General features: G+C 44.5%; 1 protein-coding gene across 2 annotated transcripts in view; it reads right to left on the reverse strand.

The window, feature by feature from the left end:
* Prkcb (protein kinase C beta) overlaps positions 1-20,859 on the reverse strand; it is a 239,535-nt gene that overhangs the window by 43,600 nt on the left and 175,076 nt on the right. For both annotated transcript variants that reach the window (XM_059267354.1, XM_059267345.1), the window contains exons 11-12: positions 4,908-4,999; positions 3,004-3,066 (exon numbers count right to left, since the gene is read on the reverse strand). In XM_059267354.1, the coding sequence (XP_059123337.1) occupies positions 3,004-3,066; positions 4,908-4,999 (155 nt within the window). The remainder of the gene's footprint in view (positions 1-3,003; positions 3,067-4,907; positions 5,000-20,859) is intronic.

Consider the following 20,859-nt stretch of genomic DNA (forward strand, 5'->3'; position numbering starts at 1 on the left):
CAGTCTGAAAACATGCATACAAGTAACATTGTACAGACTGAGCAGGCTATACTTATGTATTTAGAAATATGTGTTTGTGCATGTGTGTGTACACATATATGTACGCAACAATTAATGAAAAAAGAGGCTGTGAATTTGAAAGAGAGAAAGGAGGGGTATATGGGATTGTGTGGAGAGAAGAAAGGGAGAGAGAAACTATTTAATTATATTATAATCTAAAAAATAAAGAAGAACCATGCTATCAAGTAGAGAGCTAAGTGAAAGAGGAAGTTATTTGTAACACCTGAAAAGATTTTTCCACGGTAGAGGAAATATCTATGAAATCATAAAATTATACATCTTCTGTCATGTATTTTTATAATTTTCATTTGATTATCAATTTCTAGAACTCTATCTCAATTGAGTTTCTTGATAGCGAGCAACTGAAAACAACTTTAATTATTTTAATATGGAAGGAAATCTATAGTAAGATGTTGAGGAGTTCGAAAATCTCTGAGGGGGCTGGAGAACCCAGCAGGGAGGCTCCACAGAGTGGGAAACATGCCTGCTTAAAATGCAGAGTGGGCTCAGGGAGGCTATTGCTGACATTACCACTAGATACAGACGTTGCTTCTTGTTCCATGAGGTCCTGATGCTGGACTCTACAAGTTACTGCCAACAACTACTTCTCCTCTTGCCTCTGGAAAACAGCTGCAGCTGGTGACTATGGCCAATCTCAGCTATGGTCTTCCTTGGTTGCCAGTTTTCTTGATTCACGGTATTGAGTGAATACAACTGAATGTCTAAGCTTGGCCCTGCTCACAGAAGCTATACATACATGTGATCATTTCATATCTCTGTATTTTGAAGATAGTATCTCACTAGGTAGCCCAGGTTAGCCTTGGACTCATCATCCTCCTGCTTCACGTTCCCATGTACTAGGGTTACAGGTATGTATAACTATAGCTGGGTTGTTAGTCTTTATGGACTTTGTAAAAAAAAACCAAAACACCATATTAACAATGAAGAATGAAAAGAGGAATCTATACATAGGAGAGGGGGGATAGAGATAGATAGATAGATAGATAGATAGATAGATAGATAGATAGATAGATAGATAGAGATAGACAGATAGACAGGCAGACAGATAGGCAGATAGACAGGCAGATAGATGGATAGATAGATAGAGCATTTTAGAGAAGGGATTGTCTTAGGACCTGAACTACTCATCAATTCCTAATCTTAATCCAGATCCTGCTAGGCTGAAAATGAGCCCTGAATCCTCAGCTCAGCTAACAAGAACTCAGTTTCATTCCCGGGGCTGTGTAGTCTTCTAACATATGTGTAGTTCACACTTAATCTTCTCAGAAGCCTGGTTGGTTCTATTCTTTGAGAGGCACATCCTATGCAGGAGTTAGAACCTACTGTTGGGACGTCAGGTGAAATACTTATTGAGTGAAAACTTACCCATAGTCCTCGGTTTGGGAGATTAAGCAGCAACTGAAGTCATTGGCTTGAAGTCAGGGTCATACCACACAGATGACAATGTACCTTCTATACAGAAGATAGTGTGTACCTTCCGAGGCCAGAATTACATTCAGTACAAGATGCCCCCATTATGAGAGGGAAACTTGAGAGATTGAAGGATTCCAAAGCTCCATATCATACTGACACGGTGGTGCATGTTTACTGGGGGCAATCATTGGTAAGATGACCAAACTATTTAAAACCAACTTACTTGCCTTTCTGTTTCTGTACATCCACTGGGCAATCTATGGGGCAGAGAAAACCACTTTTCTCCATTGCATTAATCCTTTTATTATCAGGAGAAAATGGGAATGTGCCAAGCTTGGAATAGTATCATCTCACCTCACAATTTCATCCCGCTACTGTTGAGTAAATAAAACTTCCGGTCTCTGTGGGACTCTAGCAAGGCTCCACCTTCCGTTGCTCTTTCCCCTAACAACTCTAGCTCTACCTCCACCTGCCTGGAAACAACCAAAGTTGGTATCTTCCTGCAGTTTGTCTCATATCCTTCAGCTCTAGAGTAAGAGGTTCAGGACCCCCAGCTTGCTCTAACCAGGAAAGAATTTCCATTCTTTCTACGTTAGAGAGGTGACTACCCAGCACTAGCAACCCCGTTTCCTTCTCTCCATAAACTCTAGTCCCTCCAGCTCACTTCTCTGCCTCTTGCTCTACAGCTTTTGTCCCTTCTCTCTTTCCTCCACTTGGAACAGTACTCAGCACACAGTAGGCTTTTGAAGAATATTTGTCAAACAAATGAATGAAATGGGTTTATATGATTCTTCAGGAGCCTTTAAATAGACCCTTGCCCATGCCAAGAACTGATAAAAAGCGCATGCCCCACCAGTTCCTATTACATAACCGTCAGTCAATCCCCCGTAGCCTGTGCCATTCTCATCTACGTAGCACAAGAGGAACTGTACACCCTGGACTCACTGACAAATAGCAGCCCCAGGCTCGCTACCCTGCCTTGCATGAAATATAAAATGGTGTGACTCATATAGCTATGATCACACACTTGTTTCTCCCCAAACCGGCAAATGCCAACTTCTGAAGTTAATCCTGTCTTTCAGGGAGAGCAACTCAGAGATCTATTTCCAAATTGCAGCTACATGCAAGGAAAATTGTTGCATAATAATACAATCCTGCCACATTCTGCAGCTAGTTCTTTACATGCTTCCTGGATGTGAGGTCCAGGAGAAAAGTGCTGGCATCCTCTTGTCAGAGGTGCCTCTTCTCAGAGACGCAGTGTCCTCATGTTTGAGGTCCCAAAGAATCATGGGTGACACAGTCCATCAAGATTTTTCTATCACCATATACAGCTGCCCAAACTTTGCCAGGGCAGTGGGCGATGCTGCCTGGCAGAACATATGCCCAAGTTAGTACTGGAGAATTCCTCCCCCACCACAGATTCTAATTTTAAAAGCAGTTGAAGAAAGAGGCAGGAAGGGAGGAGCTGAGGGAGCCGAGGAGAGAGAAAGAACAGCCATGCTCACTTACCGGTAAATGATGCCCTTGCTTTGCAAGAAGAACAGACCAATGGCAATCTCTGCAGCATAAAATCTGAAATTAAAAAAAAATGGTAATGGAGAAAGTCAAGGACACCATATGCTTGGCAACTCTCAGAAGTCAATATAATATTGAACAAGGCACAGGGCATGAAAAACCCACTATGGATGGTCAGCTCGACGTCTCATAAAATGCTGAGCGTATGGGTTGGTAGAGGATGGTTCAGAGTGACACATGGGGGTGGTTGAAGGGTCAGCAACTGCATAATGGGGAGAGGGTGGGCTGGTGGAGAAGGATTGTTTCAATCTACTACAAGTTAAAGGACATTGGTGACAGCATCTGGCAGCTGTTGGAAGCTTAGCGTGCACTTGGCATCATTCTCGGGGTTATCTGTTTTAATTCAACCTAGAATCCGATGACATGGGTCCTACTAGTACCCCTCTGATATTCAAATGGAGAAACTGAGGCTTAGAAGTCCGTGAAGAGCCTGGAGAAGACATAAGCAAATGAGTGGAAACAGCTGGCGTCGCAAATGTAACTTCTTAGTGAAGGTCCACCAAGAAGGAAAGAGGAGTCTATTGTTTGTTCTTGTGGCTCTAGGGGTACATGTTCTGTACAGGGGTCCAGAACCCAGAGGATGGTGCATCTAGGCACATCCTCAGTCCTTGTTTTGTTATTTCTTGAGGTCTAATCTCACTCTGCAGCTCAACTGGCCTGTAACTCTATAACTTGTCAAGTAGCCCAGGCTTGCCTCAAACTTGAAATCTCCCTGCCTTAGCCTCCCAACAGCTGACCACTATGCCTGGCTCATGAAAGAGATCTTAATAACACTAAAAAAAAAAAAGCCAGTTATACCACAAGGGTTGGCTGGACCTCAGGGAGTTGTGTGAGTCCTAACACTACGTGTCACATAGTGATGATTTAAACCTGGGTCAACTAGATGTCAGAGAGAAAAGGAGAAGCAGTCCTGTGACACCGTCACAACTTGAGTTGGAAGCACGGGGCTAAACAGAATAGTGTTCCTGACTTAGCAGGTGGGAAGAAAGGAAGCAGGCTGAAAGGAACTGCAGCCCACAGCCCTCCCAGAGCTTCAGGGTGAGGCCCTCGATGGGCGCTGGGGACTCTCTGGAGAAGCAACAAGATCTAAGCAAATACCCGGGCAGGGGAATTGACGTTCATTCCTGTGGCTTTTTCTGTTCCTGCTCACCCACGGGGTTCTAAGCAAAGAAAAAGCTTGGTGAGATTTTTATTTTATACATTATCTCTTACTGGCTTGTGCATCGGTAGGAACAAAATGGAGAACCCACGGACAACGGCTGCTAATCACCTTGATCCTTTATCTCCCCCAGAGTCAGAGGGAAAGAGGCGTAGGAAACGGATGAACAAACGCAGGTGGACCTCACCCACACAGATCCTCCCCTAGTGCCAGAACCTTGATGTTCCCCATCCTCCAGGTCTCAGTTCACTCGTTTGTAAAGCTTGGGTGAAACTATCTCCCTCCCCGTGCTGCTCAGGATGAAATGAGACCGTGTTTGCTCAGTACTTAGGGTCTGGTACAAAGAAAGCTCTCAATAAATATTAGCAAATGAACAACAACAACAGCAACAAAAAACCCGCAAAGACATTCTCCGAGGAAGATAGAAGACCTTTCTCAGGATTGAGGGGCAAAAAAATTAGAGATTATGAAACAGCCATCGATTTAGAACTATGAGTTCTTAGCTGGCCTTCAAGAACATAAAGAAACATCCCCGGACAAGCAGAATACGGTCCTCTTTGGCCAAATATTCCTCACAGAGGAAGCTTTAGATGTTGAAAAATCCCTCATTGGTTAAAACTTCAAAGGAACTGACACCCATTTATCCCAAGGAAAGGGCACAGAGGGAGGTCTGCCTTACACAGCATGGGGCTCCTTGAACCGGCCAACTTGTTGGATGTGGTACATGAGGTCACCCCCGTTCACATACTCCATCACAAAGTACAGACGGTCCTGAGGAAAGAGAGCAGACAGCGATATCAGTACCCCATAGTTTCTCAGGCTCCAAACAGGGAGCAGGGAGTAGCTGGGATTTATGATTAAAACTATGATTAAACCAGGATTCTTGATGTGTTCTTTCATGCAGGACCCAGCGTTCCCTTAAAGATAACCTCTGTGCCACTGTAAGTGTGCAAGCTAGCACAAGTGGAATTAAATCATTTTTAATTAATAACTACAAATTGAAATTCATTTGTGCTGGAAAATATAATTAACACACAGATCTTACTACTTAATTGATATTATTGTTTAGAACAAGGTTTACTGGAACAAAAAGTAGAAAATACTGGGTGGATAATTTTATAGTAATAGGTATCTGTGAGAGCCAGTCTTCATGTTGGCTCTCCAATGATTTCACCTCCTAATATGCATGTCCTCCTGTACTAGCTCCCCCTCAACGACTGGGCTAATTTGTGTGACCAATAGCATGCATGACTTTGGGATGAGGTCACAAAAGACCTTACAGCTTCCACTCTGCACTTTCTTCGATTATGTCTTCTACAGCCGCCATGATGTGTAGACACTCAACCAGTCCTACAGAAGAGGTCTATTGGCAACCCAAAGCTTCTTATTCCCAGACAGCACTGACTCCCTAGTCATGTGAATGAATCACCCTGGAAAAGACTATTTCTCCTCAGTCAAGCCTTCAGGGGACTGCAGTTCCCACTGGCCACTTGATGTAACTTCATTTGGGACCGGATATTAGACTTCTAGGGAGGTGTGCTAGCCTAAATCCCTAACAGGAACTGTGAAGCGCTAAGTGTTTACTGGTGCTTTAAGCCACAGAGTTTTGAAATACTAGGTGACCGACATCTAACTTGGTGGCTAGCAAAGTCCACCAACTAGCAAAGTTTGAGAAATAACAGCCTAGGAAGACATCACTGTGGTTGGGCCTGGAATGTCTCCCCAGATGTTCACGTGTTGAAGGCTTGAGCCCTATTTGTGTTAGTTACTTTTCCCGATACTATAACCAAAAACCTGAGACTGCAACTTAAGGGGAAGACAGGTCTATTTTGGCTCATGGCTTCTGTCTATGGCTACCTGTCTCCATGTTTTTAGATTAGATCCATCTGAAGCAGAACATCATGGTGGCCAAAACATGTGGCAGACCCACTCAGCTGAGGGCAGATAAGAACTAGTCAGAAGAAATATAGGAAGGAGTCAGGATGAACAATAGTCCCCAAGAACATCCTTGAGTCTCCTGCTTATCCTACTGGTTTCACCTCCTACTTCACCATCTCCAGTTAAACATCATCATACTGTGGATGGATTAATCCACTGCCTAGGCAAGAACTCTTAGGGCCCAATTACTTCCCACAAGTCTATCTGCTGGTGGCCAAATCCTCCATCTATAAGTCTATGAGAATACATCATATTCAACCCAAAACATCAGTGCAGCAGAGTCCAGAGGTGGGGCCTTGGGGAATTGGTTGGATCATGAGTCTTCGGGCTTCATTAATGGGTTAATTTGCTCATGGTCATAACTTAGTAAGCTATTGGGAGGCAGTGGAAACTTAAGGAGATGGTATCTAGCTGGAGGACGTGGGTCACTGGGACATGCCCTTGAAGGGTATCTTTTGTCTCTGGCTGCTTCCCTAACCCTCCTTCTTTCCTATGCTCCACCACAGCACTCCACCATCATGCTCTGCCTCATCGATGGGAGGAATGGTGGCAGGGTCCAGGTGACCACAGACTGAAATCTGTGAAACAATGACGCAAAACTGACCTTCTTCCCTTAAATCGTTTTCCTCAGACGTTTTGTTACAGCAAATATTGATGTGTGCACAGGCATATTTCAGGCATTTTCATGGCAAATCCAGTAGATTGCCCTAAATCTCTCAAGACTGAAGTTTAAAAGCAAAGGGCACACAATCATGACCTTCCTGTCAGGAGAAATGACATCCTAAAGAGACACCTGTGCCTTTCCTTTTATCCGTCAGACTGTGGAGACAACGGATCTCAAAGTATTAAAATTTCCCCAGAAATCCCATGCTGGGAGAAGGAAAGAGATGAAGAACTGGTGCCCAGTCAGAGGAGGAACCTGCCTCTCGGGAAGAGACTACACACAGTCTGTCAACCTGTCAGACCACCCTGCAGGACAGACCAGAGCCAAGACAGTGATGGGTCAGTGCAGGGCAGGACCACACCTTGAGCCAGACAGTTTAGTTATTCATATGTCTCGCCCTCTATCTAAAGCTAAGTCATGTCAATCACCCCCAAGACAGACTCCCTCTTTCCAATGTGGCCATAATGGATAATCCAATCTCCCTTCTCTGCTTTTTATAAGCAACAACAAGAACCTAAAATAAGAACATAATATGCAGAAATGAAACTGGAACCAGTGGAAAAAGCCATATCTCCACTTAGGGGATTTTCTATATGTCTCCCAAGGCATGCTGTGAACTCTTGCAGGTCAGGGCTGTGTAAGCCTGTTCCTGGTACCATGAGCAACACACAGTAGGTACCCAGAGAGTGAAAGAGCATATGCTTAGAAGCCAAAAAGACTATTTAGAAACCCGGTTCTGACTCTTGATAGCAGGGGATCTCAAGTGTTAACATTTGGGTTCCCTCGTTTGAACAGTGGAGGGGATCAGACCCTGGTGCTGTTAGTGAGGCTAATGAGGCAGAAGGTACCATGGTCCTTGGGAAATGCCCGCCTGCGATTGGACATTCCTCCTTCTGTCAAAGGGTGTTTGTTAAACGAATGAACGGCACCCTCTCTTCTTAGTTCTGCTTGGGGTAGATCGTTCCTTTACTCTGCCTTCTTTTGGCTTGCAGGGCCTGCACTATTTGCAGGAAACTAAAATCCCCCTCATGTTCTCAGGCTAAAAAAACCGCTTCCTCTAAATTAACCCACCCAATCTAAGTCAGGTCTGCTTGTTATAGTCTTCCGTGAACCTCTGTGGCTGTCCCCTCTGATCACATCACAGTTTGTCTTTATATACTTAACTTGATGATAGTCTAGTCCATCAGTTTATTCATTTATCCATTAAGTAAAGAAATATTTGCAGATACTAGGTACCAGATTACAGGTGCCGGAGAGAAAAGCCATGAACAAAACCAACAAAATTCCCTAGCCTCTGTGTTTCAACTTAGCAGAGTGATGCTGTTAAAGATGACGTTAGAGGTAACAAGCAGAGTGCCTAAAGGTTGGGAGTGCGACATAAAAAACAATGCAGGTGAAAGAGACTGGGATGTCAGCTGATGAGATGGGGGGAAAGACTTCCAACTGCAATCAAGTGCTCAGGACAAACCTTACTGAGATGTTTGAGCAAAGCCACCCAGAGCAGGGATGTATCTAGTGGAGGAAGCAGCCTATGTGAAGGCCACGGGCAGAGAGTCCACCTACTATGCCTTGGGATCCACCAGGAACCAGTGAAAGTGGAGAACAGAAAAGAAGAGTGACGGGGTGGAAGAGGGGACCAGAGATGGGCTGACTCAGGTCGTGTAGGGGTATCTGCATGTGGGAAAATGTAAAGATTTGGGACTTCATTTTGTGAGTCACTGTCTATGATGGATAGTACCGCATCCCTGCTATCTCTGGCCAAAGCAATCCATTGATGTAAATTAATGACTGAACGGATGAAGGATACAGGAATTCGTGGGCACCTGAACACCATCATGAGTTGGAAGGTTGGAAAAGATGTGCTGGCCAAGCAGCTTCTCTGGGGATAGGCCTCAGAAGATCACTCTATGTCCCTGGTCCTCCATCCCCTGCATTTGATGAAGACAATATAAGCCCCATCTCCAACAGAGTGGCTCCAATGAGACACACAGAGCTGTACACTGTGACTCTGATAAGGACGGGGAGGGGAGGGGTCACCTGGTTTCTCAAGCCAGACCAGTGCTTACTTTAACTGGTCACCAAGTCAATTAGGGGGGTATAGTCATGTTTTTTTTTTTTTCCTAAAGAGAAAAATGAAGCAAGAATTAGAATGGAATGAACTTAAGAACAGAATAGAAAGGGTCGGAGTCCTGGGGACAGAGCACTGAGTATGGTTTTGTGAAATGTGAGTTGGTTTGTTTAATGTGCTGGTCAAGCTGAGGTTTGATGTAAAAGTTGGTCTTACATGAAAAGTTGTAAAGCTGCTGGGAGGGCTCGAAAGCTGAGAGAACAGGTGTAAGGGGGAAGCTGCAGGGCAAAGGTCCCAGCTCCAAAACGAACGTGAGGTTGGGATGCCATTCTGGTACTTACTAGCTGTACAGTGCCACGCAATTATTAAACTCCCTGATCTCCAGATTTCTCTTCACTTACACAGTGGGTACTTGGACCGGCTCATAGGCACTAAATAAGATGGCATATACAGACTGCCTAAGATGTTGGCCATAGAAGAAATATTTAATCCAGCATTCAAAGAAAAAAAACCCATTCCTTCCAATGCATAGGCTTTCATGTTATTCTATATAACTATACGTTTGCCAAGGGTGTATTTAAAGTTATTATATAGATAATAATGACACAAAGCCATTTCATCAAGCCAATGATGTGTACCTGAGTTAAAGGCTTTATGTATCTTACCTCTTTTACGTATCTACATGACCCAACATGGCAAGCCTTAGATCAATCTCTTGTCTTAATACATGGAAGCTGGTGTGGAGAAAGGTGACTGGTCAGTAGTCACTCAGTTGGTAAGTGGCAGAGCCAATTTGAACCAAGGTGGATGAGTTCTAGGGTCAATACTTGAAGCTTCTCACTATGCTGGCCCCAGTGAGTACAAGCAGCTTGAAAGGTTCTGAACTGGATGTCACAGAGGGATGTACGATGCATCCTTCCTTGGAAGCCTCCAGCTCAGCAGAGAAGAAGGTTCACAGTGCTCTACCTGGGCATCCAGCTGGAGCTGGCAAGTTTACAGCAAGCAGAGCAAGTCAACCAATTATATATATTTTTGAAATTTTTTTTCCCCTCTCGGATCAATACTGTTTTCCCTTCTAACCACCTAACGAGAGGCAGAGAGGGAAATGGGAAGGTTGAACATGCAGTTTGTACAAAGGTCACACTGAAGATGGCGGCATGAAGCAGACAGCACACCAGAGCCAAAGACACTCAGCCCCTGGTTCTTGGGGGGGGGGGTGATAGAAAACAAGCCTAAAATAGCATCTGTCTTTGCCACACACTGAAGAGAACCAAAACACTTGCTTTTAAAAATTATTTTTAAAACTAGCAGATGGCATCGGCCACAGAGGGAGAAGTGAGGGAGAGATTTTACTTGCTTGATTTCTGGCTAGATTAATTCAACAACCCCCCCCCCCAAACTCAATAGTTGGAATCCCAGCACCGGATGGCTCCACTGAGGGTAGTGTTTTATGGTCTGTTTCCACTGCTCACTGTATGTGGAGGACCCTGATGTCCACCATCTTTGAATCGTACCAGGCTAGCGTGGGCCCACCAGTGCCTCAGTTATTAAATGTTATGGCTGACATCTTGCTGTCCCTTTGCCTCTGAACACTTAATGATGCCCACTCGGTGTCAGGTGGCATCCCACTGCCCAGCCTTGTTTCTGTGAGGAACCCATAGTGCCCAGTGTGGAGGATTCACTAGACACCTTTCCAAATGGCAACATTTCTCAAAACAGGGTAGCAGATAATTTTAGGAAACCATAGGTGCATAGGCCTGTACTTTTTATAACTTGGGTTTTTGGAGTTTGAAAATATAATTAAACATAGGTAGCTTCTTATTTCATGGGTATTATTGCTGAAGAGGAAGAATAAGACACATGGAGTCACATATGACAGGGAGTCATGGGTGGGATCAGATCGTGTCTGAAGATGATAGAGATGGGAATTTCAGCTATTCCCCTGGATGGGTAAGTTCTTCATCAAGTTTTACTCCTCTATTAAAATGTATTTAAATGTAAATGTAAAATGTAAAATTACTTTAAAATGAGTCTTAGAAATTCAGTTTATGGATTGTTGTTGTTGTTTGTTTGAGTTTCGCTTTTTTTTTTTTTTTTCTGGGCATGGTGGTGTAAGCCTATAATGAAGTACTTGGGAGGCTGAGACAGAAAGATTGTAAGACCATCTTGGGCTACATGGCAAGACTAAAATAAGTAAGAAAGTTGAAATTCACTTTTAAAACGGAAACGTAATTATTTAAATATATTAAAACTTCATAAATGGAAAGTCATTGTCCCTGTAAAAACCATAAACCCATATCTGAACTCTGTTATTTACATTCTATGACCAATTTGACCTTGGTGCCTCAGTACTTTAAAGAATTTATTTTTTAAAAAATGAACACCGCTGGGCGGTGGTGGCGCACGCCTTTAATCCCAGCACTCGGGAGGCAGAGCCAGGCGAATCTCTGTGAGTTTGAGGCCAGCCTGGGCTACCACGTGAGTTCCAGGAGAGGAGCAAAGCTACACAGAGAAACCCTGTCTCAAAAAACCAAAAAAAAAAAAAAAAAAAGAATACCATTTGTCCACACTGCAAAATTCCTATCCTACAGTGGTCAGTTGGTGGCCATCTAGAGAAAACCTTGAATAGAGGCAAGTTTGAGAATTTCCTCTGAGCATTGATTTTGTGTGAGTGTGTGTGAGTCATGGTATTAGTCATTACTGGGGCCCAGATAAAGAGTAAGATACATACCTTGTCTCTAGAGCATCTAACATCTTGGCTAATATATACATATAACTAACTCAAACTATAATTAAAATAATAGAAGAAATGGCATTAAGAGACCCGGAAGTGAACCTTGGGACCTCAGCTAACTATAGGGCCTCTTCCGTAGCCCCCAACTCCCACACAATTAGCTCCCCCCCCCAGCTCCTTGGAACTTGGCTTTGCTCTCCACTCTTCTTACAAAACAATGGCCTCAAAAATTCCTTGTTCTCACACCCATGGTTTTTTATAAGACCCCTCCCCCCGTATAGGAATCATAAAGTACTTTTTGAGGATTAGCGCAAAGCCCAGCACGGCTCTCTCCCTCCTGTCACGGCTCACAGCCTTTCTCTAGGCTGATGCATGTTGACTTGTGTTTTCCATCCTTTCCCTCTCTCCTGAGCTCCAGTCAGCTCCAGCTGGCTCCAGGACGTTTCTAAGTGGGTGTTCCACTGTCGTCTCCAATTAAAAGCCCAGAAAGGCAAACTCACCACCTTTCTCTTCGGACTAGCCACTCTGCTCGGCCTTAAAGTGCCTCTTCAAAACTGATGCTGCTCTGACTCTTTCCTTTGGTCTGTACGCTGAAAGTAGCTTCCATGCATTCTCAGTTTTCTTTCCTTTACTTCTTGTATTCCATCAGCAGATTAAAAAAATAAAATAAAATGAAATGTCGGTCTGTCACCATGTCATGTACAATGGTTTGCACAGGATTTTCCAAATTTGGAATGTGAGTACAGGGGATGGTCATGTAAAATGATGATTGCGTGGCATATGCACCATTTATCTGAGGGCCTGTACACGGAGCCAGGGCATTCGAAGAGACAATCTTCCCTCAATGTCGCTGAAATAGAGTGTGAAATGCCTGTAGGTGGTGAGGGGGACTTCTGCCATTTTCTCTGTGATTATGGTATATATGTGTGAGATGTATGTGCACATGTGCCCATGTTTGTGTATGCAGAGTCTAGAGGATGACATTAGATGGTCTGTTTTATCACTCTGCCTTCTTTCTTCAAGATAGGGTCTCACTGCACTGCAGCTGGCAGCCATCAGGCTCTGGTCATCCTCCTGTCTCCCCACACACATACACAGCACTAGGGTTACAGGTGCATGAGGCCATGCCCAGCTGTTTATATAGGAGTCGGGATCCAAATTCAGTTCCCCGTGTTGGTGGAACAAGCACTGTTATCCACTAGGCCATCTCCCCAGGTCCCTTGCCACTTTTAATGGGACCTTGGAGAGAACACCAACCATGTGGGAAGCTCTTGTGCCATGTTCTAAGATGAATTGTGGGAAGTTGTCTTTGTAATGATTTTTTTCAAGGCTGGTCCATGAATTCAATGTGTCTGTAAGCTGCTCCCTTTATCACACACAGCCATCTGCTGCTCTCCAGAGAAGCCACGAAACGCTGTGATTTTGTGCTCTGGCTTTGGCATCCTTCAGTCCTGATTCACACCCTAGTTACACAGGATACTTGCTCTGAGACCTTGGGTTGGTTGTTCGTACTCTCTGTCTTCCGAAATGGAGTACAGTCATAGCAGCTTCTCCTCCATATGGGATGCTTCCACGTCCAACAATGTGTGCCAAGTCTGTGCATTCACAGACCTTCATTGAGGTGAATGTGTGGTCAAGGAGATGTGTCCACACTCAACTCTTGCTGTGCGATGTCTTTCTGTACACTGTGAATATGTGTTGCTCAGATTGGTTGATAAATAAAGCTGTTTGGCCAATGGTGAGGCAGAATAAGGTTAGGTGGTACATTCAAAAAGAAGAGAGAGCAAGAAAAAGGTCAAGGGAGATGCTGTAAGCTGCCTCCAGGAGAAGCAAGATGTGAAAGTACTGGTAAACCACGAAGCCATGTGTCAAGACACAGAATAATAGGAATGGGTTGAATTAAGTTATAAGAGCTAGTTAATAACATGGTGATATTTTATTTGTGCTGAAATGTGCTTTTATTTGTATGATAATAAATAAAGTTTGCCTGGAGATCAGAGGTCAAAGAGAGCCATAAGCAGAGTCAGGCGGTGGTAGCACATGCCCTTAATCCGATCACATGGCAGGCAGAGTCTAGGTATGGTCAAGGACACAGCCAAGCATGGTGACCCAAGCCTTTAATCCCAGTACCAAACATAGAGACCTGGGGGTCTATATAGACAGGCAGTGATGAGGAAGTCATGTGGTTGGGTTTAGAGCCAATGAGAAGGCAGAACAGAAAGGCAATAAAAAGACAAGTCAGGCAGGAAGAAACTCTCTCTGGGGAAGCAACGGTGGCGAGGTGGTAAGATAAGGTAGTCATGACTCTCTGATCTCACTGGCTATTTACCTCTGTATTTGGCTCTGTGTTTCTTATTTATGAAGACTGTTTAGAATTTCACCTACATAATAATGTGCCAGAGCCATAGGCCATACAGTTTGTAATTAATATTAAGCCTTTCAGTGATTATTTTATGAGCGGCTGCGGGACGTCAGGGCTGGGTGAAACCAGAGAAACTTCTGATTACAAACTCTCCTTTCTCCCCTTTTTCAGCTTGAGAATCCCAGTCCCAAATAAGAACTTGCTGCTCTTTTTGCTTTAGCTTCCTAATGCCCTTTCACAGACACAGAGGTTCTCAGGGCTAGAACCACCTTTCTTCCTCTGGGGACTTCATAGATCTTGGATTATCGAATTAATATGCCAATGCCACCATTGAGAAAGAGAGAACCCAATGACCTTTATCTCTACTATATACTCAGTTTCCATTTCTGGTGCCTTACCTGCCCGCAAAGATCCTCTAATCATTAGAGCCTTGAATCCGTGATACCTGCCAAGTGCCCAGGAGCCCCTTGGGTAGTAGCTTCCTCTCCTATGAGGCACTGAAGACTGTATCTGTGCCTGAATCTTCTTGGCCTCCTTTGGCATCGCCCACCTAACAGGAGCACCACTTAAGCCTTCCAAGTAGATACAACACTTTTTAATAAGGCTCCTACTGAGTTAGTACCTAATGAGCACTTGGTTGGGCCATGAAAGAACACCTGATATAAGCTGAACCAATCAGATTCTCCTCCCCGTGATTACAAATTGGAAGGAAGCCACACTTGCCACAGGTAGTGAAAAATACAGAAATAACGAGGAAGCAGACAATCTGCCTTCAACTTGCAGGTTCTAGGTCCTTCCAAGGTCAAGCACACCTGTGCCTTTGTTTCTCTCCCATAACATCTTACCTAGTGTTAGCAATTTGTGTTTGTTTGTGCATGAGGTAGTTGAGTGCGGGATAGAAGTGTTCTATTTCTTATAACCCAGTCATCTCTGACCAAGACCTTTGCCAGAACCTTCTTCAGCATTGCCCTAAGGTCCCACCACACCCTTGGACATTACTACTAAACCAGATATGGCCTGAATCATCATTGCTCCTTGGATGCTCTTGGGAGTTCAAAGGCATGTCACCAGGATACATTCTATAAGTGGAGACCATCCCCATCTCCATCTCTGCCCTCCTTTGTATTCTGGGTTGATGCTTCTCCCAGCATGCCTTGCAGCTGAGTTATTGCTGGGCCATGGCAGCAAATTTGGGGAGGAAGTAACTTCTGTCCTTCAATGACTCATGAAATCTAATTCTATTTAAAAAAAAAAAAGAGGTGCATATGTTCAATTGAAAAGAAAACAGTTAAAATAGATGTTTTGCTGAAGAAACTTAACTGCCTGTGCCCACTGGCAGTTGGGAAATTACATGAATGTGCCTGGCTGACAATTGTCCCTGAGAAAAACTGCAAAAACATTGCAGGAAATGAAATCATTTTGTACCTGTGTGGCAAGGGGCCCCAGCGCAGCTCTAACCGTGGAACCAGCTTCCACTCAGTGCCTGTTAGATTCGGTCAGCTGTCTCTTTTAATCCCCATGTAATGGGCTCCCTTTATGAGATGATGAAACCCATATTCAGAGCTGTTAGTGACTTTCTAGGAGTCCTGTGGCCGGTAATCACAGGTCCATATTCATCTCCCTGGGGAATGCGTGCTCTGCCCTGTGTTTCTCTCATGGGAGCTTGATTTGCCCGAGACTAGTTCATCTAATGAGCAATCCTCTAAAGCTTAACTCTCTCCCAAAAACTTCTGCATCTATTTTGCCATCTTGTGGCAATTTTAAAAAAATTTAAGAGGCTAAGGAGATGGCTCATAGGTTCTTACCTATAAGTGCCCTTGCATTTGCTGTGTTAACATGAGGAGCTCAGTTCTAATCCTCTGCACCCATGTAAAAACTCGGGTATGGCTGCACGCACCTGCAACCCCAACTCTGTGAGGGGTCGATGTATTGCAATCACTGGATCATGATGACCTTGTCTCAGGGTAACAAAGGACAGAGCAGACCACATGTCGGACTCCTCTGGACTGTGTGTGTGGGTATGCATGCCTGTATACACATGTGTGAATATAACACACACCCACATCAAATTTTAATTCCTTTTTTATAGACACTTCTGAAATACTGGGAACTCAAGGAGAAAACAGTTGCCTACAAACCCTTCCCTGAATCTAATCAATATTTTGATTTGGCCATGCCTACTTCTGATTATTTTCCGTGTGCATATTTAGGCTGAACACATTTAGAATACATCAAATGAAATTTAATATTCTATATTTTCCATTTGTGGAAAATGCCATGCCTATTTTTGAAAGGTTTGAAAATACAGCGTAACGGTACTTCTGACAGAGTTTTGCTTTTCTAAACAACTTTTAAAATAGTGAGCTTTGTGTCATTTCAAGAATGGCAAAAACTACCCCGGGTATTAGTGGATGCATTTCACATTCATCTGTTTTGACCACTTTACAGATTTTTTTTTTAATTTCTATCATGGACCTTTAATTTTCAAAATTCTAGATCTCTAGCCAAAAAAAAAAAAAAAAATCAAGTTTGCAGTATGCTACAATAGATTTGTCGTTCTTTTCAAGATAGCTGATTCATAAAGGAATTCTGGGTCACAAAATACAACATGACAATCCACTCAGGCTCAGCTGGCCCTCTGGCTGCTCCTCAGACACAGGGAGTGTACTCCTGCCTGGGGCTTTCACACACACTCTTCTTGCTTCTTGCTGCTGCTTTGCCCCCAGAGAGCCCTGCCAGCTCGGTCTCTGCTCAAATGTCAGCCTTACCACCAAGGCTCTCCTTGCTGATCCCATCAAAAAAATGTTGTCTCACGGCACCCGTCCACGTGACTCGAGCCCCTCTACTCTGTCAGTTTTCACTTTCCTGTCTCCCTGGTAGAATGGGAACCCCAACAGAATGGGGACCAGACCTTTTGTCACTAGGTGTCCCTCATGGTGACACAACAGGCCCTTGAGACAATGGGTTCAACAAACAAATACATACATGTTGAAATAATTGGGAACAGGAACCCTCCACACACCAGCCACATGCTCTGACTGCTGTGGGATGGTCTGTATGTCAAGTGTGTTGCTGATTGGTCAATAAATAAATCACTGATTGGCCAGTGGCTAGGCAGGAAATATAGGTGGGACAAGGAGGAGAATAAAGCTGGGAAGTGGAAGGCTGAGTCAGAGAGACACTGCCAGCCGCCACGATGAGAAACAGCATGTGAAGATGCCGGTAAGCCACCAGCCACGTGGCAAGGTATAGATTAATGGAAATGGATTAATTTAAGCTGTAAGAACAGTTAGCAAGAAGCCTGCCATGGCCATACAGTTTGTAACCAATATAAGTCTCTGTGTTTACTTGGTCGGGTCTGAGGCTGTGGGACTGGCAGGTGATAGAGATTTGTCCTGACTGTGGGCCAGGCAGGAAAACTCTAGCTACATCTGACTTTCAGGGATGCTGCCTGTTCCAACTCTACTGCCCACCCCCAGGATCCCTCCAAGGTCAAGGGCACCACAGTGCTAGCATATGAATTGTGCTGGATGACCACCCCTAGGGGACCTCCCTAGAAACTTTTCTAAGCCACAATAACAACAGCCATTATGCTCCCCACGTTTAGTCACTCCCTCAGAGAAAATCCTAACTAACTGTTACAGACTCCATGTAGCGTGGGGGTGACACTTCACAGTAGAAAGACTACTGAACAGGCCATTAGGAAACTCTGCCTCTAGTTCTGGGGTTGCCATTTGTCGATTATGTAACCTGAGTCACTTTATTTTTCTTGGGGTCGATTTCCTTTAGGTAGAAAGACAGACAATTGTTGTGAAGCGTGGACACAACAACAAAAGAGGAAATGCTTTGTGAGTCATAAGCAGTGATGTGGAATTCAGGCATGGCGGCGGGGCTGGGGGGCGGGCAGCAAAGCCTTCCAGACCTGGGGTTCTGGAGTCTTCTAGAATAAATCCAGGCTCCACGACTAATTCGTTGTGTGACTGTCATCATTCTCATTTGTCACCTGCCAAAAGAGGGGCTGGAAGACACAGACTAGGGTGCTTGTCACTGCTCACTGCTGCTTTGGGTCTTGTTGGTAACATGGTTACTGTGGTGGTATGAGGGAGAAATGTCCCCCATAGGCTTCGTTCCCAGTTGGTGGCACTGTGTGGGGAGGCTTATGTGGCACAGCCTTGCTGGAAGAAATGCGTCACTGGGGGCGGGATTTAAGATTTGAAAGCTTCATCAGTTCCAGTTTGCTCTCGCACTTCATGCCTGTGGTTGAGGATGCCAGCTCAGCCTCTTGTTCCAGCTACCATGCCTGCCCCTGGAGGCCATGCTCCGCCCCCCCCCCCCCCACTGTGATAGACTCTTATCCCTCTGGAGACACGAGACACAATAACCCTCTCCTTCTCTAAGTTGTCTTGATCAAGGTGTTCTACCACATCAACAGTAAACTAAAGTAATGCAGTCACTGGTAAGGTCACTGGGTGGCATCTCCTAAGGGTGCAGCTCAGCTCGAGTAGTAAGAATTGGGGGCTTAGTGCTGTGTCCATAGAGAAGTGCTCTGGGTCCTTGATCCTTACTCTTCCAGCTGTGGAAACCCCTATTGTAACCTCTGTGTGTGGCTGGGAAGAAACATCTCTGAAGATTCACACATGCTAAATGTTTCAACAGAAAATCAGTTTCACTCTAGAGATGGGAAAACCAAGGGGGTGGAAACCTGAGGTTTTGCAGAACAGGTCAGAGGTGACAGGCTGGGATAGAGCTCAGGCCCAGATGGAGACATTGTGTGCTGGGGATTCCAACCAAGGGTTGTCAGGTAGAATGATAGCCAGGTCAGCCACATTCCAAAGACCTCCTTGTGTACAAGTGTATTAGTATTACTGCTACTGTGCCTGGGTTCAAATCCTGGCCCTGACATAGCCGAGCTGTATGGCCTCAGTTTCCTTGTCCTGTGAAATGGTTAAAATAGGATCCATCTAAGAGTTGCCAAGGAGCTTAAATTTGCAACTCCCATGCCACACATAGAGTGGGTATTATTATATTTATTTTATGCGAAATTAAAATACATGTACTTAGCTTCAAAAATAAGAAAATGGGACTGGAGAGATGGCTTAGCAGTTAAAAGCACTTTCTGCTCTTACAGAAGACCTAGGTCCAGTTCCCAGCACCCATCTTTGGGGGACTCATAACTGTCTGTATCTCTAGCTCCAGGCTCTTTAATACCCTCTTCTGGTTTCCACAATTGCCCACACACACTTGGTTTATACACACACACACACACACACACACACACACACACACACACAAATTTTTTAAAGTCGGGCTGGATATGATGACACATGCCTTTAATCCCAGCACTCAGGAGGTAGAGACAGAAGGATATCTTTTAATTTGAGTCCAGACTGATTTACATAGAGAGTTCCAGGACAGATAAGACTACATAGAAGACCCTCTCTAAAAACAACAAAAAAATGAAAAATAAAAATAATAAATCTTTTTTAAATGAAGAAAATAACACAAGTTGGGGCATTTTATGCAATGTGAAGATGCGCAGGACACGGGTGAGGTGGCTGGGTGTCTGTCTGAAGATGACTGAGAAGGCTGGGTGTCTGTCTGAAGATGACTGAGAAGGCTGGGTGTCTGCTGCTCTCTCAGCTGGCCTCACCAGGCTTTTTTTCTTAGAACAAATGGATTTCTCCAAGCATTCCCCACTCCATCCTCCCCAAAACCAAACAGCCTCTAGAGATGGATTAACTGTTTCATCTTCCTGACAATTGGTGAGAAAGTTGCCCGTTGCATCCCTTGGCTTTCTGGAGTGGGAGACAGCCTGGAAGGAGTCCCAGAACCTCTCCCCAAGCAGGACAATAGTCCACTGACTCTCACAGTTCTCAGTCCTTTCTCCCTGGCACATGACAACTCTTAGAGGCAAACCTAGTGCTTGGTACTATTGCCACATGGATGCAACTCCTGGAATATAATGCCAGAAAACTGAAACACAGATTGGGGGGGGGAGGCCACATGTCATCAAAAAAAATAACCATAAATCCACTCCAAATTGCCATTTTCAAAACAGTTCATTACTGATGAAGATGCTCTCCTTTAATGAGTATTAGTCACACATGACTCATTTCTCCCCATCTCAACACACCCAACTGAAGCGGCAACCATCACTCCAAGTTTGCTACTGGCCTGTTTACCCGGCAGTCTGTCATTCACACACTGATGTTCATGAGTCAGTTTGGGAACCAGTCATAGAAAAGGGGGAGGGGAGCCTCAAGGTTTATGTCCTGACTCTGCTAACACATGGACCTCTTCCGTCCTGAATTGCCCAAAGTAACATTAGAGATATTTGACTTCTTTTGTAACCAATCTTTGCCAAGTACCCACACAATATAAATTATCATTCACTTACAGTTTTATTTACAGTGACTCTCACTTTCCCTTAAAAGTTTACTTTAAAAGCAAGTTTTAGTCCTCCTTAGAGCATAGTTGGGAACCAATTCATTATCCTGAAGCTTAAAAAGGGAAGAAACGAAGCATCAATTCTGTCTTTTCTGTCTGAACCAGATCACCAGGGAACAAGTGAGAGGAAGCCACTCTTTGTAAGAGCATTGCAGCTAGCAAATGCAAAACAGACCTTCCCTTCTGACGATTTCCGCTGAGCGGATGGACTCAGTGCTGAGCATCAATCAGGCCAGCATCGCCACGATCCTTGAGCGTTATCTGCCTTTGGTGACAGACTGCATCCAGAACCTGGGGTCACCTACAGTCTTACAAAGGGATAGAAGCTGAGTCTGACCGAGCCTCTGGCCTCAGCTACCAATGTGCAGAAAACACAAGGGAGACAGAAGCATGCAGAGGTGATGTGAGACTTCAGTAA

This window comes from Peromyscus eremicus, chromosome 1, assembly GCF_949786415.1.
Source record: "Peromyscus eremicus chromosome 1, PerEre_H2_v1, whole genome shotgun sequence".
In the NCBI taxonomy this organism is placed as follows: domain Eukaryota; kingdom Metazoa; phylum Chordata; class Mammalia; order Rodentia; family Cricetidae; genus Peromyscus; species Peromyscus eremicus.